This window comes from Galleria mellonella, unplaced genomic scaffold (assembly GCF_026898425.1).
Source record: "Galleria mellonella isolate WM207_F2 unplaced genomic scaffold, CSIRO_AGI_GalMel_v1 utg270, whole genome shotgun sequence".
Lineage (NCBI taxonomy): Eukaryota > Metazoa > Arthropoda > Insecta > Lepidoptera > Pyralidae > Galleria > Galleria mellonella.
Window position 1 is genome coordinate 234,303 of NW_026442062.1, and position 18,616 is coordinate 252,918.

Sequence of the window (18,616 nt, forward strand, 5' to 3'; positions counted from 1 at the left end):
ATATATATATATATATATATATATATATATATATATATATATATATATATATATATATATATATATATATATATATATATATATATATATATATATGGAACCCTCTGTATATGAGACAGATATTGGGTAAGTGAAATACCTCTATAAGTGAGACAAACCTTAATGTCTCACTTAACCAAGTTTCACTGTATGTACTTACGAAGCTATGCAAGACACTGCAAACATATGGGGTTTAAAAAGCTACTTTACAAAGAAGGTAATGAAAATTAATTTTGCATTAATTGACTTTAATGCAAAATTAATTTTCTCTAATTTTTTTTTAACCTTTTCTGAGAGAGATATGTATCAGAGATACATAAATTAAAAGAAAATCAACCGTGACATTGATGTATTCTCAAAGCTCGAATTAGGTAATGAAGAGAAACCACTATAAATATACTTATAATTAAATTTAATATTAATAATATTCAATCATATATTATTTATGAAGTATTTAAAATAGTACATTACTGCAGCGGCCAGCAACTGAGGCATTGATGGAGGAACGTGTGTGGGCCGAGGCGTAGCCGAGGCACACATACGTAAGTCCATCAATGCCTAGTTGTGGCTAAGGCTTGTATAGTACTTTTCTCAAACAATGCGCGGAAATTAAAAACACAATTTTACTTTTTAAGTTCCATGACGAATAACGAACAATAATAATTTTTCACGCGCCATTACGTTCCTTTGTTTTTTTTTTTCAATAAACAGCATTCTATTTGCAAGCCAGTTCGAAATTTAAATAAAACCTTTTATTAGTTACCTCCTTGGTAGCTATGTTTTGAAGTAAAAGGACATTCCATTTTTCAATTACAGGACAAATATGAGTTTACATAGTAATTTATCTGTCCGCAAAACACGATAGATATGGATTTTCATACAACTTTTGCCGGCCGCTGCCCGCATGTATCTGGCCAGTACGGCAATTTTGATTTATCTCGAAGAAGATTGTCAAAATAATGCTCCCATTTACAAGCATGTTTGAGAAAAATAATTATAATAACAATGTAATATAAACAAGAATATTACCATCATACATTGTATTACTATAATTTATGCTAAATATATGACTTAAATTATAATGCTGGAACTATCAATTAGTAATCTGTCGCTTCCCTTGCCGTGAAACATTATATATATGATACTGATCTCCATACATGTATTTTTAATAACGAAGTTTCAATTTTTTTTTTATACTACTTAGAATGTCAAACAAGCTGACGGCCCACCTGATGGAAAGTGGTAACCGTCGCCTATACACATGAACAATACCATGGACATAACAGAGTATACTGTTTCGCCCATGATACCCCCCATACATTGCCATTCCTAAATTCACGCCATATCCCACCCTTCAAACCGAAACACAGCCATGCAAACACAACTGCTTCACGGTTGAAACACGAATGTGATAGAGGTACCCAAGCAATCGACTTTTGTACAAAGTCTCCCTCTGGTAAATTATTACTGATACATAAACTACTGATCTCCATATATGTATTTTCAAAATAACGAAATTTCAATATTGTTTTTAACGAATTTCTAGAACGTTCTTTGATGTTTTTTTTTTTATTTACTATATAAATTTGCAATTTATAGTTATTTATATAAACAAACACACATTAGTTTGCGCTGTATTATTGCGTAATACGTGAAAAGAGATACTGCAAAAATTGAAGTATTTATAATTTATTAGGATTTTTTCTGAACATCTTTATCTGAAGACACTAAGGTGAAACTACTGTTATATCTGTCGATATGGGGAACTAATAAAAAGGGAGGGCGAGGGAGGGCTTTAGGTCTTTAATCATGATTAGTCAACTATTTCACATGTCTCAAATTGATTTAATCAACACCTGTATGGCCTGCACATGGAAACATAACGAATATGGCAGTGGGAGCGACGTGTCGTGTGCACACTCGGGCGAGGTTACGCGGCCGGCGTGGGGTTCGCGGGCGGCTTCTGCGGCGGCGCCTTCTGCATCATGTTGATCTTGTCGCCGAGACTGAGGGCCATGCCCTGGGAACACAACGCACTTCATTAGTTAACATATTTTTATTTTAAAGGTGATAATGGAATGACAACTCCGTCTAAGCTATCGGTATACATTGGCGGGGCCCCAGTGAGATGACAGGTGACAATGATAGCAGGCCCTCTAGACAAGTGGCAAGCGAATTCGTCGATGGAATCGACATCGTTAGCGAGTCCGTGAGACAGAATGAGATAGCAACGCCGGATGTTTCATTCCAACTCATGGACTCGCTAGCGATGTCGATTCCATCGACGAATTCGCTTGCCACTTGTCTAGAGGCCCAGGTCTGTTAGCCCATCGTGACGAATTCCACTGGAATTAACCACGATGGTTTCCAGGGGGGAACCACGTGGAGGTCGACCTGACAGGGTGTATTGCTGGCAATGGGTCAGTTAGACCTCATTACTATCAATGCCCCCCCCCCCCCCCAAGTTATCATGTTGAGGATAAATATTTTTTAAGAATTAATTCATCTAAATATTATCTTGGGTATGGCCCTGATATAGAATGGGCCACTTCCTTTCCTGTATAAGTCGTAAGAGGCGACAAAGGGAACTTAATAGTCGAAGAATGGGCAGCAGTATCTCTCTTAAAACGCAACCAAAGACTAACTGTCGTTGGCAATGCGACTGCCAAGCATGGCAATTACTGGCAAAGCCCCAACAGGAGAAGAGGCCCATATTCAGCAGTGGACGGATATACAGGTTGAAATGAAGATGATGAAGGATGCGGATGTACCTGGTCCTAGACGCGGATATGCGCGTAACTAGCTGGGGGTCATACCTGGCTCTTGGCGCGGATGCGCACGTGTCCGACGACGGGCGCGGCTTGCGCGGGCTTCTTGTGCAGCGGCGTCTCGATGCTGAGGTTGGCCAGCGCGTCCTCGCCGAAGATGGAGCGCGCGTACAGGTTCGCCGCCATGAACCCGCACTGGCCCGACAGCGCCTGCCGACACGCACGCCAACACATAGCGATCATACTACTAACCGACCGAGGGAGACAGAGGGAGACTTGGTCCCATTCGTGTTTCAACCGTGAAGCAGTTGTGTTTGCATGGCTGTGTTTCGGTTTGAAGGGTGGAATATGGCGTGAATTTACTGAGTACAGAGGAATAACACCTGAATTCTCAGAAATGGCAACGCATGGCGGGTATTATGGGTGAAACAGTATACTCGGTTATGTTCACGGTATTGCTCATGTCTAATAGGCGACGGTTACCACTTTCCATCAGGTGGGCCGTCAGCCTGTTTGTCATTCTAAGTTGCATAAAAAAAGACTAATGATAAAAAAAAATTACTATATCTAAAAAATCATCACTAAATTGATATACACTGATTTACATATGATTTCATATATTTGTATTTGACAGAGAGTGAAACAAAAAACTGTAAGTTCACAATAGCATACCTTGTCTGGCGTTAGACACTTCATGTTGGTGGATGCCAGCAAATGATCCAGATATTCGCGTAGATCTGTAATATTCGTATTAACTGCCACCTAAAAATTAAAATATATTCTATAAGTATTGTTTTTAATATCAAAGTATTCCTCGATATATATATATATATATATATATATATATATATATATATATATATATATATATATATATATATATATATATATATATATATATATATCAAGTACCAGAATAGGTAATATTGATAGCTACATTGTTTGCGATCATTCGCAAATCAACCTCTTTAGAAAAAATATAAACTAAAAATCGGATTATTCAAATTTTACATACTTTTCTTTTGTTACGATTCTATTTTCCTGTTCACTTCCACAATAAACGATGTCCTTTTACCATCATCTTCTTTATACTTTTTATTTCAATATTCGGATATCGATATCTATGTCGGTGTAGGTATCGCTATAGATATCTATGTCGGTGTAGATGTACGTACCGATATCTATGTCGGTGTAGGTGTACGTATCGATATCTATGTCGGTGTATGTGTCGGTATCCATATCTATGTCGGTGTAGATGTACGTACCGATATCTATGTCGGTGTAGGTGTACGTATCGATATCTATGTCGGTGTATGTGTCGGTATCCATATCTATGTCGGTGTAGATGTACGTACCGATATCTATGTCGGTGTAGGTGTACGTATCGATATCTATGTCGGTGTAGGTGTACGTATCGATATCTATGTCGGTGTATGTGTCGGTATCCATATCTATGTCGGTGTAGATGTACGTACCGATATCTATGTCGTTGTAGATGTACGTACCGATATCTATGTCGGTGTAGGTGTACGTATCGATATCTATGTCGGTGTATGTGTCGGTATCCATATCTATGTCGGTGTAGATGTACGTTTCGACATCTATGTCGATGTAGGTGTCGGTATTGGTATCTTTGTCAACGTATATGTATCGGTATTTATATCTATGTTGGTATAGACGTCAATATCGATATCCATATTGACATAGGTGTCTATGCATGTGTACGATATTTACCTTATTCTCCCACTCGAACTCGGCCCACATCTGACGGAAGTCTGCATCGCTGCAGACGGCGGGTTGGATGTAGTCCACTATGTCAACGTGGATATCGTTCAGTACCACCACACCGCGGTCCATTGATGCACCGCTCACCTCGTACACTATGTAATTTTTTTTTATATGAGAAGATTAGTGGTAATAACTGAGTTAGACAATGAGATTGTAATATCGAACCTCAGTCTAAACATTTTGGATGTTTTTAAAAATTCATTATTTTTACTTAATGTATGCTTGGGGGAACATTTGCGATAAAGAAAATAAAAAAATCTTGACACTAAGGTGTGACTCCCTCGGAAAAATAATAGGAGCGTTAGTAGCAAAAACTAATAATACAGAATATATGTCAATTGACAATTTATAAGGTTATTATTAATATTAAAAATGTAAAATCAAGTTTGTTTGTTACCTCTCGGCGTGTCAATGACTGATCCAATTATTATAAAATTTGGCATATATACATAGAATTTGGCATTCAAAACACATTAGAGAGAGCCTAATAACGGCCATGGCTGGCATATACTAGTAGGTGGGTGCGTGGTGCGTACCGATGTTGCCGAAGATGATGGCGTTCTCGGTGGAGGCGACCTTGACGTGCGCCTTGATGGTGGCGAAGTCCCTTGCGCCCAGCACCACGCCCGCCGGCCGCTCCACCAGCCGCAGCTCGCCCAGCGTCGCCAGCTCCACCGTGCAGTTCACCAGCGTGTCGTCTGCGTATGGCGACAGTACATAGAACACAGCTACCTGTACACGCACGCACACACGCACGCATGCACGCACACACGCACGCATACACGTACACACGCACGCATACACGCACACATAATCCTCCCCCGCTCGCCATACTAACCACGCACACTCTTATACAGTACTCCGCTCGCTGCCACACACACACATAATCAACATTAGCAATACAATAAGTAAACAGCTTACTAAACATCCCTGCATATACACCAACAGACTTTGTGCTATCTATGATCATAATGTAAATAGTCATTATACATACACAATCATTAAATTTAATATAATGAAACATTCTTATATGTTTATAAAAAATCATCATGTAAAGAGATCGAACACTCTGGTCCTTCGAGTCGGACCTCAGCAATATTTAATAGACGTATCGTATTTTCGATTATAATAATACAGACGAAGAGAAAGTTTACACGAAATAATATATATCATATATCGATAATTATTTAAGAGTATTAAATAAATGAAATAATTAATTGTTAACTTATTATAAAAAAAAATGTGTGGTTGATCATTGCCTAAACTATTACAGTGTAAGGAATAATCAATGGTCCAATGCTTTTAATATATTTCAAATGATTATATGATAATGAACGAGGTGTTCACTCTGTGGAACTACTTCTAACTCACCTGTCTGATTGACGATGAGCACGTCGAGAACAATGTCGTACTGGTTGACGGAAACGATGGCCTCCGCGTACACGGGGTCCGAGAAGCCCGTCAGCTGCGTCACCTTCGACAGTTTACCACGCTCCTCGCTGGCGCCACCGCTGCGACCTGCGGGAACAAAAATCATCCTCGGTTTGATGCTTTCGATTCGGCTCAAAGGACTAGTTTGTTCAATGCTGTTTAAGAAACACATTAATCAATATGAGTACTAGACGACTGCGTAATCTTATACTCTAGGTTAGTATAGCAACCACTGCGAGCCCCGCGCGCTGGATGCACGGGCGTCGCGTACCTTGCAGCGCCTTGTTGAGCGCGAGCTCGAACATGTCGTGGTGCGCGGCGGCCGCGCCCGCGCCCGCCAGCGCCGCGAACTGGACGCCCGCCTCCACCGGCACGGCGCGGGCACGGCGCGGCCGCGGCGCGCGCTCGGCCTCCTGCGCGGGCAGCAGCGGCGCGTGCGCGGCGCCGGGCAGCGCCAGCAGCGCGTGCAGCGCGCGGCGCGGCGCGTGCAGCAGCGCGCGGCGCGCGGCCGGCGCGGCGCCGGCGGCCGCCTGCAGGCAGCGCGCGCCGTGCTCCGCGTCGTCGGCCGTGAGCGCGGCCGCGCCGCCGCGCCCGCCGCACCCGCCGCGCGCGCGGTGCAGCGCCAGCAGCGCGGCGGCGCGGTGCAGCGCGCGCGCGTGCTGCGCGGCGGGCAGCTTGAGCGCCAGCTTGGCCAGCGCCGAGCACGCGCACGCGGCCGTGAAGCTGTCGCCCTCCAGCAGCGCCGCGCCCAGCGGCGCGCGCCCCGCCCCGCCGCTCGCGCCGCTGCCGGGGCCCGTGCCCGACCTAGTACGGCCCACCGTTAAGTACACACGTTTGTACAGAACAAATTATAACAAATAATTTCAAGTCAAATTGAATTGCAGGGACGACTTACGTCGGCAAGTTGAAGGCGGACTGGGTGGCATAGGTGCCATCGCTAGTGATCAGCTGCCGTGGCGCCGTTTCCGGTTTCGTCTGGGCCGCCTCCTCCTCCTCCTATGCACGAAGAAACGTTCAAATATAATCACTACTTAGATAACAAAGCTTACGAGTATGTAATGAAGTAATAAAAAATCCCTTGTCAACATATTACTTATTTTAAATAAACTAAGCACTTCCATAGGTGGTGTATGGGAAACCAATGTAAAAAAGATCAAACCTCATTTGAGGATAATTTTTAGATAGATTTGTCTCGTTTAAACAGTTTATATAGTTTACTTACATACACCGTAGATATATTACCTTGTTCTCTCCACTGGAGGGCGTAGGTATGACGGCTGCAAGTACGTCCAGCGCAGCGATAGCACGTTCCGGCGTATCGGCGAACTCGGCCAGCAACCAGAGGGCGGAGCGCGCGATCTTGCCTACGCGAATACCCGTCACTGTCTCCAGCAATTTCTATATCATGGAACATATTTTAACATATATAGTATTTCAATATAGTATTAGATAATGTTAAAATAGTTAACACGGTCAAGTAACGCTTTTTCTTCCTGCACTACAAAGATAAATAAATGAACTTATAATAGATATGATATTACTGATTCATTATAGATGATCAAACTTGAACTGTTGGCGATCTATCTGAATATTGTTAAATTACGATTGATTGACTCTGAGTAGCTACTAATATGTGTAATGCGGGATTAGTTTTCCGCCAGTCAGTCCGTATTGTAGAGTGAAGTGGAGTGGAGGCCAGCTGACCTGGTAGATGTGGTCGCGCAGGTGCGGGAAGCTGTCGAGTGCGACGCGCAGGAACAGCAGCACGTCCACGGCCGCCGGCTCCGCGCCCTCGCCCACCAGCTCCAGCAGCGCCGGCGCCACGCTGCCCGCCACCTCGGGGAACTGCCACACCACCGTCCCCAGTTACACTTAGTGATACAGCCCTAACAGTATGTCGGATACTACGTCACGATTACACTAATTTTATACTGTGTGATAAATACTGCAATTTCAATATAACTACGGCTATATGACGACTCGTATGTGTGAATGGTAAGCATGTTTTTTTTTAATGGATGATAATGAAATGGTAACCCCGCTTGCGTTATCGATATACGCTGGCGGGGTACCAGTGAGGGGATCTTATCTTATTTTTCGCATACGAAGTCAGTTAAGCCGATGCACGTTGACCCATACGGATCTTTTGTGCTTCCTTCTACCTTATACCATCATTTCATAGATCCTATGTGTTACCTTAACGATACCCCGCGATTGAAGATATCTGTAATCCCCTGGTTCTGGATAAGCTGTTCCCAGTAGATTCATATGCATACTTGCTAATGAATCGCAGTTGTACATCAAGTGTTCCATGGATTCCCATTTCTCCCCGCACAGCGTGCACAGTATGTGGCCTCCTTGCGCCTCGCGCAGCTGCGCGCTGCAGGCCGCACACCATCAGCGCGCCGTCCCGAGGGCCGCGCGCTCCAGCGCGGCGCTGCAGGCCGCGCACGAGCAGCTGGCGGTAGCGCGCGGCGTCGTCGTGGTCGGCGGCGGCCGCGCGCGCCGCCTCCTTGCGCAGCGCGGCCACCAGCTCCAGCTGCAGCTGCAGCGCTGCACGCACCACCATCACATGCGGTACCTTGAGCGCGGCCGGTGCAGGCCGCGAGGGCAGCTCGGCGGCGGCCGCGCGCGGTACCTTGAGCACACCATCGCGGCGCGGTGAGCGCGGCGCGGTGCAGGCCGCGCGCACGAGCAGCTGGCGGCCGCGCGCGCGGCGTCGTCGTGGTCGGCGGCGGGCCGCGCGCGCCGGTAGCGCGCGGCGTCGTCGTGGTCGGCGGCGGCCGCGCGCGCCGCCTCCTTGCGCAGCGCGCAGCGCGCCCACCTGCACGCACACCATCACATCCGAGGGCGTGCTTGAGCGCGGGCCAGGCCGCGCACCAGCTCCTTGCGCAGCGCTGCACACACAACATGCACACACAACACTTTCAAATCGAAGCCCCTCCGAAACGAAGAAACGATGTCCTGAAGCTGAGTTTTTTTTACGAGTAGTAACTCCGCCTCGAGTAGAGTGGCGGAGGATAGATTTCAATAAACAGGGATGGGGGAGACCTATGCACGATGATTTCCGGGGGGAACCACGAGGAAATAGACCTGATATAGTATATTGCTAATAATGGGGCTATTAATCCCCCCCTAAAACCTAATGGTAGCCGTACCGAGGTGCAGCGTGTGGCGGCGCACGTCTAGGTCGGAAGCGGCCAGCACGCGCAGCACGTCCATGGCCAGATCAGGCAGGGCGCGCGCGGCCGCCTCGCCGCCCTCCTCGCGCAGCGCCGCCAGCCGCCCCACCACGATCAGCTTCACGTTGTTGTCGCTCTCCTTCACGATCAGATCGATGTAGCATGCTGCCGCTGCCTGCAACACCACATCTCGTATTAGGGCCCATCCACATACCTCCATATCCATAGACACATCACCATAATTATACCTTACAAATATACCAGAGAGAGACTTTGTACAAAAGTCGATTGCTTGAGTATCTCTGTCCCATTCGTGTTTCAACCGTGAAGCAGTTGTGTTTGCATAGCTGTGTTTCGGTTTGAAGGGTGGGATAAGGCTTGAATTTACAGGGTACAGAGAAATAACATCTGAGTCCTCAGGAATGGCAACGCATGGGGGGTATCAGGGGCGAATCAGTATACTCTGTTATGTCCATGGTACCGCTCATGTTTATAGGCGACGGTTACCACTTTCCATCAGGTGGGCCGTCAGCTTGTTTGCCATTTCAATTTTTATTTGCAAAAAAACACGTTCATGAACTATTAATGTCTTGGTCTTACGAGGATACAGAGAAATTTTTAAGAAGCGCATTGTGATTTATGGGACAGAACTGGAATTATACGACCTTCATATATAGTTTACGCACTAACTTACGCAAACGCACGCAAGCACTCACGCACGCACGCACGATCGCACGCACGCTCGCACGCACGCACGCATGCAAGCACGCTCGCCAGCACGCACGCACGCACGCACGCACGCACTCACGCACGCACGCACGCACGACGCACGCACACATACAAACACATGCATATCCAAACTCGCATTCAATGTCACATATTTAAATTAACCCTGTTCGCCGCACTATAACTGTTAAATTTCTAGCTTTGACTTCCACGAAACAGGCTTTGCCTAGTGTGGGGTCATAGTTATATTGTACCATAGGCTAATTTTGTTTAAGGAAATAAAGTTTATTTATTATTTATTTCTTTATAGAGTCACACACTATGGTGTGACCAAATTATTTATTTACTTATTTCTTTAAATAAATTATTTATTTATTTCTTTAAATAAATTATTTATTTATTTCTTTAAATAAATTATTTATTTCTTTATAGAGTCACACACTATGGTGTATCCAAATTAAAGGACCCTTATTTTTGCTTTTGGCTTGATGAAATGGTATGATGCAGGAACATCATACCATTATCACCAAAGAAAACAGAAGCCTTGCCTTTCCATTAACAGGAGAGCCACCCTCGTTTATGTACAGCTTATGTAAGGTTTCTTACGCGACATGATAGTGTACCGTACTATTGATATTGTACTAAAAGTTCCATTAAATATACGCAAATATGGAAGCAAGGAATCTGGTTTTAAATTTAGACAATTGCTATCATTAGAAAAAAAAATGTATATACCTCTCATACATACCTTAAGAGCAGCAGGGGCGCTCGATAATGTCACGAGGGTGCCGGCCGCCTCATAGCGGACAGCCGCGCTAGAAGAGTTCAGTAGACCATACACAGTTCGGATGAACCGTGACCGCTCTGAGGGGTTCGCGTGACACACCTAGTGCGCACACAGAAATAGTACATTACTGCAGCGGCCAGCAACTGAGGCATTGATGGACGAACGTGCAAATGTGGGCCGAGGCGTAGCCGAGGAACACATACGTGAGTCCATCAATGCCTAGTTGTAGCCAAGGCTTGTATAGTACTTTTCTCAAACAATGCGCGGAAATCAAAAATACAATTTTACTTTTTAAGTTCAATGACGAATAACGAACAATAATAATTTTTCAAGCGCCATAATGTTCCTTTGTTTTTTTTTTCAATAAGCTTTCTATTTGCAAGCCAGTTCGAAATTTAAATAAAACATTTTATTAGTTACCTCCTTGGTAGCCATGTTTCGAAGTAAAAGGTCATTCCATTTTTAAATTACAGGACAGATATGAGTTCACATAGTAATTTATCTGGCCGCAAAACACGACAGATATGGATTTTCATACAACTTTTTTTCCTTTTGCCGCCGCCCGCATGTATCTGGCCAGTACAGCAATTTTAATTTATCTCAAAGAAAAATTAATTGTCAAACTAATGCTCACATTTCCAAGCATGTTTGAGAAAATATTATTTTCGTCTTGGTTTTGATCAGAAGTGGCCAACTGATCGATGGCGACTATTAGTCCAGTCGATCGTGGCAAGGTTTTCCACAATCTTTAATATAAAACTTTGCTAATATAAATAAGTAGTTCTTGAGAATAATTTTCAGTTTTATGATTTTCCTCTTATTAAAATAAAAAATACTACAACAATACATAATTGTGTACTAAACTATGTTGTTTCATTTCAGATTACAAGATGTATATAGTTGGTAGATCGCACAGGGTTTCGTCAGTAAATAGTAGATCTTGGGTCCAGTCAAGTGGCCACCCGTGGTTTATAGCAAAGTATGTTATTTATGCGGTTTTTTTTTTTTCGTAAAATTACCTTGTAAATCAGCTCTACAATAACCAACTGCAGAATATCTCCAAAGCTGTGAACATTGTCAAGTCTGGAAGCGAGGTAGGAGAGTGCCCGCTCCTGGTCAGCATGGAGAAGCATTAGGAAGGCGTTCCTCTTGCAGGACATATCCTGTTCGCCCTCTAAAAAGTTCGCCACGAGCTCTGGTGCATCGGGAATCAGGAACTCAAAATTTCTAGTGTACAAAAACAAACAAAATATGTAAATTATATATACTATAGGAAATATTTAATTCATTTTTTTATTTACAACCCCCAAAGTTGTTAGCAAATCTTCTATCTATGCTTTTGTTCGTAAGTCATTAAAGAGTATTTCTTAAATGATAAAATGTAATCCAACAATAAATTAATGTTAACGAGATTAGATGAAGCAATAATTAAGTGAAAAAACATCTATTTATGTATAATATATACATATAGATAGATAGATAGATACTCTTTATTGTTTCCTTCAAAAGATTACAGTAGTAAACTTATTATAAATATAAACAATTACAAGAAATAATCACAATGAGAAAACCATAGACGACCTTATCGCTAAGAGCGATCTCTTCCAGGCATCCTTTGGATGGAGAGGAGTAATTATAAACAATTTGGTGGGAGGCACGATGAAAATATGTATATATATATATACTCATTACTAATATATATATATATATATATATATATATATATATATATATATATATATATATAATAATGAGTATATATATATATACACATACACACACTCACACATTTACATCTAAAGGTTATCTGAAGCAGATCACTACCATGATAAATTCTGCTTTTGTATTTACTACATTTTGTAACGTAATTGTCTGAAGGAAACATTCACTCACCGGTATATAGTGAAAATAGCAAGTACAGCATTCCTCCTGACATATGAGTGTCTGTGATCCAGGCACGCCCTGATGGCCGGCATCAGGGGCTCCAGCAGCTCAGGCTCTTTGAGCTTACACAAGAAGCGTAGGGTGGAGCCACGGATGAATTCATTAGGATGTTGGAGATCCTACAGAACAATAGTTAATTGGTAGGTTCTATTCGACAAATAGATACAATAAGAATTGAAATTTTCTTCAGGTATCTAGCTTTTACCGCTCACGTGAGAATAAACAAGACAGCGCATGTCACCATCTTATTCTATTATATGAACTTGTTAGCAATAATGATTTGATCAATAGATTCGTTTGTACTCTGTCTGGGGGTAGATCAAGTGTGTTCCTAGTTACACTACAAAGTAGAGTTCCTATATAGTATAACAATATGTATATATTGCCAATATATACATATTGGCCCATTAAACTGATACATTAAATATTAACATAATATCTAAATGCTGTGGTTGCCTATAAATGTAAGAACAGTGAGATCTGATCTGCCAGTGTATTGTATTAAAATTTAGCTTTATTGTAGCTGTATTTTATGTTGGTAATCCTATAAATAAATAAATTAATTAAGAACTCGATTTAAATGAATATAGATATCTAGCTGGTATGGGCGGTATTGAAATGGGTAATGACCTTCTTTGCTGTCATCAAAGTCCAAAGAAACCCTACATATAGATATCAGTGGTGCCAATATTACCCATGCCTATTACAGAGGAATACTATCATATGCCAGATTATTTAATCTGTTCTGAATGCCATTAAGGATGATTAAACCGCCAAATACTTGGTCGATAAATGATATGTGGGAAAAAGAAATTCTAGAGTAAATCTAAATCTAAATTAAGCATACAATTATGAGAAATATTTTTTTTAGAATATTCTCTATAAAAAGATAGCAAAATTAGTATTTTAAAAACTACCTACCTTTCTGTATGCATCACAGACAAGTATCATCTCCTGCATCAATTTACCATCTGGGGTAGTTTTGGGCACAATCTCCCAGAATATGAGGAGCAGCTTCTTGATAGTATGGTCCTGCAGTGGTAACACGAATCTGATAATAATCATCAGAAGCCCAGGAATTTTCTCCCCAGAAAGAATAATACCGATTGTCTTCTTTAGGGCTTCTATTTTTTTCTTTGTATCCCCCTTTTCTGTTGAAACAATAACAATTTTTAGACAATGCAACTTAATTTTATATGTAAAAACTTATTTAAGTCAAGTGACTAGAAACTGGGGGCCTACCATGAAATGATATTCCAAATTTTCAGGCTTAATTTCGTGTTTTTGTTCATACATAAATCAACCCAGTAAATGAAGCTTAACGTTTCATTCATCATAAATCCTATCCTAATAGTCCAGAGGAATGATATTTTAATATTTTTAATAATTTTAAACGGCATGTATTATGTAATTTTAACATCAAATTTCTATTTCGTTCTTCCCTGAAATTTCGGAAAATATTTCATGGTAGGCCCTCTGGTATAAACAATGCTGAATAGGAGCTCCTTGGTTCAGTAGAATAGCTGGGACTTCACTTTGGCTAGATAATCACGTGAAATAGTTGATTCTTTTACTTTTGTATTAGTTTGTTTACTAGCAGTTAGTTATATATAAGTAAAGTCAAAACATAGACTTTTAAGGTTTTAAATTCACATTTATTATAATGGCTTATTTTGTTTATGCTTACAAAATATACCATCATCAATAAATAAATCAATATCTGTAAAAACAATGTTCTGGCAAATAAATCAAACAACCTATCTATCTACCTACCATTATGTAGGGCAGCTTAATTTAATGTTTAAAACTCTCAGGTTTTAAGGCTTCATAATAATTATATCCACTGTTGCTTTTTGTATAGTACTAACTAATCTATTTTGTTGCTATTTGCAAAAATCTATTAGTGGCTTAGTTTGTAATCCTAGATTATTTCTATTTATACTTGTGTAGCTCTAATTTTGCTGCATAAATAAATAAATAGGCCTCTATTTGTTTATGTCTGTCTCATAATATACCTTTTGTTTATTTTACTTGTTATATGAATATGTACATCAATGATAACTCACCAAGATCAAGTTTGAGTTGCATCTCATTATGGGGCTCCGTGTCTGTTGGGAAGTTGATCAGGGTGTAGCATGGTTGCTCCACGCTCGCCATGCTGATTATGAATACAAATATATTTTAACAACTATATTAAAAAAATTGAAATTAATATATATTATTTCTTTTTCTAATTATCTATCTTTCTATGGACAACCTTAATGGAACATTTTTGGATTTCATTCTCAGTTGGGTCAATTTAAGAAATTGAGTATTCTAGGTTGTGTCCCCAAATTTGTCATCTGATATCTAATGCAAGATATATAAACCTGTAAAGCCTAGTTCTCAATTAATAAGATTATGGGACTTATTATCTAATCAATCCACACCCACCTACCAATTGCCTGCTTTTTTGCACTACATATCAATAATTGGTCTACAGATAATATCTGGTGGATATTATTAAGCAACCCTAGAGATTAGGGGAAGGGATTGTTAGTAGTGGGATTTGGTAGACCCATTGCTGGCAGTATACCCTGTCAATCTCAAGTCAAGTCGATCAGCTAGTGGTCTCTCTTTATAATCATTGTGTTTAATTTTACCTAAATTTGTCATATTGGGCTAACTAACCTGCATTATAATCCTCACCTATCATCCTTCACTGGTACTCTGCCAGCGTACGTCTATTAGTGGAGGCGGTGATACCATTCCATTATCATTAAAAATACTCCGAAAGGTTATGACTAATATATTACTAATTGAAAAATTCCAATTTAAAACAATACACACGACATGAATATGTACACTTTATTTACATTTTTTTTTCAATATTTTACACTTTATATATCCAGCAGTTACATGGAGAAGAGTTGATAACATACCTGAATTGAAAATTATTGAAGCTTAATTGTACAACTAAATAGGATAGTACAATTTTTATTCGACAATCATAAGACAAAATTATATTCACTCGTTATCTATTATAAAAACAAATGTAAAACAATTTATTAAAAATAAAAACTCGCTGGCCGACAATACGTGTCCACATTCCACATACACTACAACACAAACTGTCAACATGACAGTTGACGTTGACAATAATATTTTTTTCTTTAGAGTTTTAATAGATATACAACTTTTATACGGTAGGACAATATGACCCAAAGATAAAATTTTTTGACTTATAGACCTTAAAGTTTTTGAGTTCGAAGCTGAACAATACCAATAACTTTTTGTATTAGTTTCAATTTCCTTCGAACTAACTAACCTTCCGGTTATTGGAGACGTAGATAACAAATCAATCTAAATAGTTTCCGTGCCTGTTTCTAGAGAAATACAATCTAAAACTCTTCAAATCGATGTTAAATAAGTATCTTCAAAATAAGCGCACTTTATCCTAGATCATTTACCATCAGATAACATAAAATCAAGCACAAACCCAGCCACCTATCATCTATCCACCCTTGTAACAAAAAGCAAAATTAATAAATTTAACGTGACAGGATTCTAATATGCGACGGTTATTCACCATAATGGCAATCAATAGAAAAATTCGTTCGACCACCCCATTACAGTATATACTTTTTTAGTATGATCTATGAATAACATTTTTTTTTTCTCGACGTAGTATCAATTAGTAAATAAAATTATTAAAATATAATTTACAAACGAAATATACTTACTATTTAGTGCGTGTTTTACATTTACTTTATTAAACAAACTTATTTAAGTACTTTTCGTTTAAATGCTCATCTCTAATCTATAATCTCCGCAGTCACAGTTGGCCGCAGGACAGTGTCGAGTGTAGTTGTGTCGCTTGTATTATATTAAATATATACAGTTAACCTACAGCTCGATGTATAGAACTTTAAAATTTGATAAATATTGCTATTATATACAGTTTGTATTATCCAAGCCTCATGCTATGTTTAAACATAGTCTGATCAGGGTTTTTACAAATCCAGACAAGTAGCAAACGAATCTATCTATGGAATTAGAAATGAGCGTTTAAACGAAAAACAAATAAGTTAATAAAGTTATCTCCTTATTAATAAAAGTATCAAATCTCTTATAAACCTATTTTAATTTTATCTTTTTCTTTTGTACTAAATTCAATTTAAAAGAAAATGAGTAAACACTAATACTTAAAGTAGTTTTGTAGTAAGCTTTAGTTTTTATGTATAAGGGGGTTAGTGTACATGCACGCTTTAAATAGTGAAAATAATTCCTTTGTAATATTTTTTTAATTTTATTTAATTTTATAGTAACAAAAAAAAATAATCAGAAATCACTCCATCTATATTTATTCATCATAATGTCAATAAAAAAAAAATATAAATCATGTGATATTTTTTACTGATTTGAAAAAAGAAAGCGCCAATAATTTTTTAAAGCAATTCTTGTCTTCAATATTCGATACGTAAGTACTAATATGACTTTATTCCTAATGTTATTAATTTTAACATTGTTTATTTTTTGTTTACACTTTAATTAGATATAAAAATAAAATTTAAAATAGATAAAAATTTTACGTAAATTAAACATGACGTTAAAATGGTTTTCTTCTACGGACCGACAAGAAACCTCTGTTGTTTCTTGTTAAATAAAAGAAAAAATTAAATATATGTTTATTGTTATTGTTAACGAATAATTTTAATATTTTTCTATGTCGATGACGCTTGTTTGTTATCATTATTATTTGCATATATATGTTTCTTTTTTAGATGTGAAAATGGAATAATGTACGCTGATAGGGCGTAGGCCAGTAAGGAATGATAGGTGAGGATGAAAGCATCGAAATGAATTAAACAAAAATTAACTACGATGGTTTCTTGAGGATACCGCGTGGAGATCGACCTGTTAGGATATATTACTATCAATGGGGCTATTAGTCTCGTTACTAACTATCGCTTCTCCCCCTCCCCCCCCCCCCCTCTCCCCGCAATAATATTTTATTTTTATAAATGACTATTATATTATTTTAAAAAATTGTATAGAAAAATACATATTGCTCACGACTATAATCCCTTAAAGGGTAAACAAAATAATTTATTCATTTATCAATAATAATTAAGCATCATATTAATTTTACCAAGTTGGGTTAATCGATTAAATTTGTTATTGGTACTGCCCCTCACCAAAAATTTAATCGGAAATTCAAATTAGTATAAAAATTGGTGTCGGCTACATAAGAACTCACAATCTCTGATATCTAAAAGTTGAAGTAATACACCCATGGGTTTACTTAGGGTTGGGAGGGGCAGGGGAAGTCAGCTGCCTCTCCCCCCTCGAAAATTGTATATAATTGTTATAACTTTCATTTTAATACGTGTTAGCTTTTGATCATACCACATACTACAATCGTCATAAATTTTTTTTATACCACTGAGGTGGCAAACAAGCATACGGTCCACCTGATGGTAAGTGGTTACCGTACCCTATGAACACCTGCAATACCAGAGGCATTACGCGTGCGTTGTCGACCCTAAAGAAACCTCTTTATCCCCCTTTTGAAGAACCCCATGCTGTAGTCTCTTGGGAAAACCTCGGCAGGGAGCTCATTCCATAACCTGAGTGTTCGTGGGAGGAGACATCTCTGAAACTGCGCAGTAAGCGACCATTGAGGCTGTAGGACATGAGGATGAACTCCCTGTCGATGGCGAGCCGTACGATGGTAGAAAGTGGCTTTGGGCATCATATTGAACAATTCCTCTGAGCACAATCCATTGTACAGGCAGTAGAACACGCAGAGTGAAGCAAAATCTCTCCTAAGACTTAAGGGTTCGATACCGCTTGTGAGCTTGGGATTATCGACAATTCTCATATCTGTCTTGACTTGACAATCTGACTTGTTCACCCCCAGGGCCAAAAGCTGGGTACAGTGCCCGCAACGAGATATTGTGTTTGTGAAG

At 39.8% G+C, this 18,616-nt stretch overlaps 1 protein-coding gene across 1 annotated transcript; it reads right to left on the bottom strand.

Moving 5' to 3' along the window:
* Window positions 1–434: 434 nt before the first annotated feature.
* Window positions 435–15,778, bottom strand: LOC113511520 (coatomer subunit beta). The gene is made up of 18 exons (XM_052895302.1): window positions 15,587–15,778; window positions 14,732–14,823; window positions 13,587–13,816; window positions 12,615–12,784; window positions 11,741–11,948; window positions 10,683–10,820; window positions 9,185–9,383; window positions 8,422–8,579; window positions 7,731–7,871; window positions 7,269–7,424; window positions 6,922–7,022; window positions 6,298–6,830; window positions 5,967–6,113; window positions 5,132–5,293; window positions 4,542–4,687; window positions 3,480–3,569; window positions 2,856–3,017; window positions 435–2,059 (listed from the first exon to the last, which is right to left on the bottom strand). The coding sequence occupies exons 2-18, from the start codon at window positions 14,820–14,822 to the stop codon at window positions 1,970–1,972; spliced, it is 2,922 nt and encodes a 973-aa protein (XP_052751262.1). The 5' UTR covers window position 14,823; window positions 15,587–15,778; the 3' UTR covers window positions 435–1,969.
* Window positions 15,779–18,616: the final 2,838 nt, after the last annotated feature.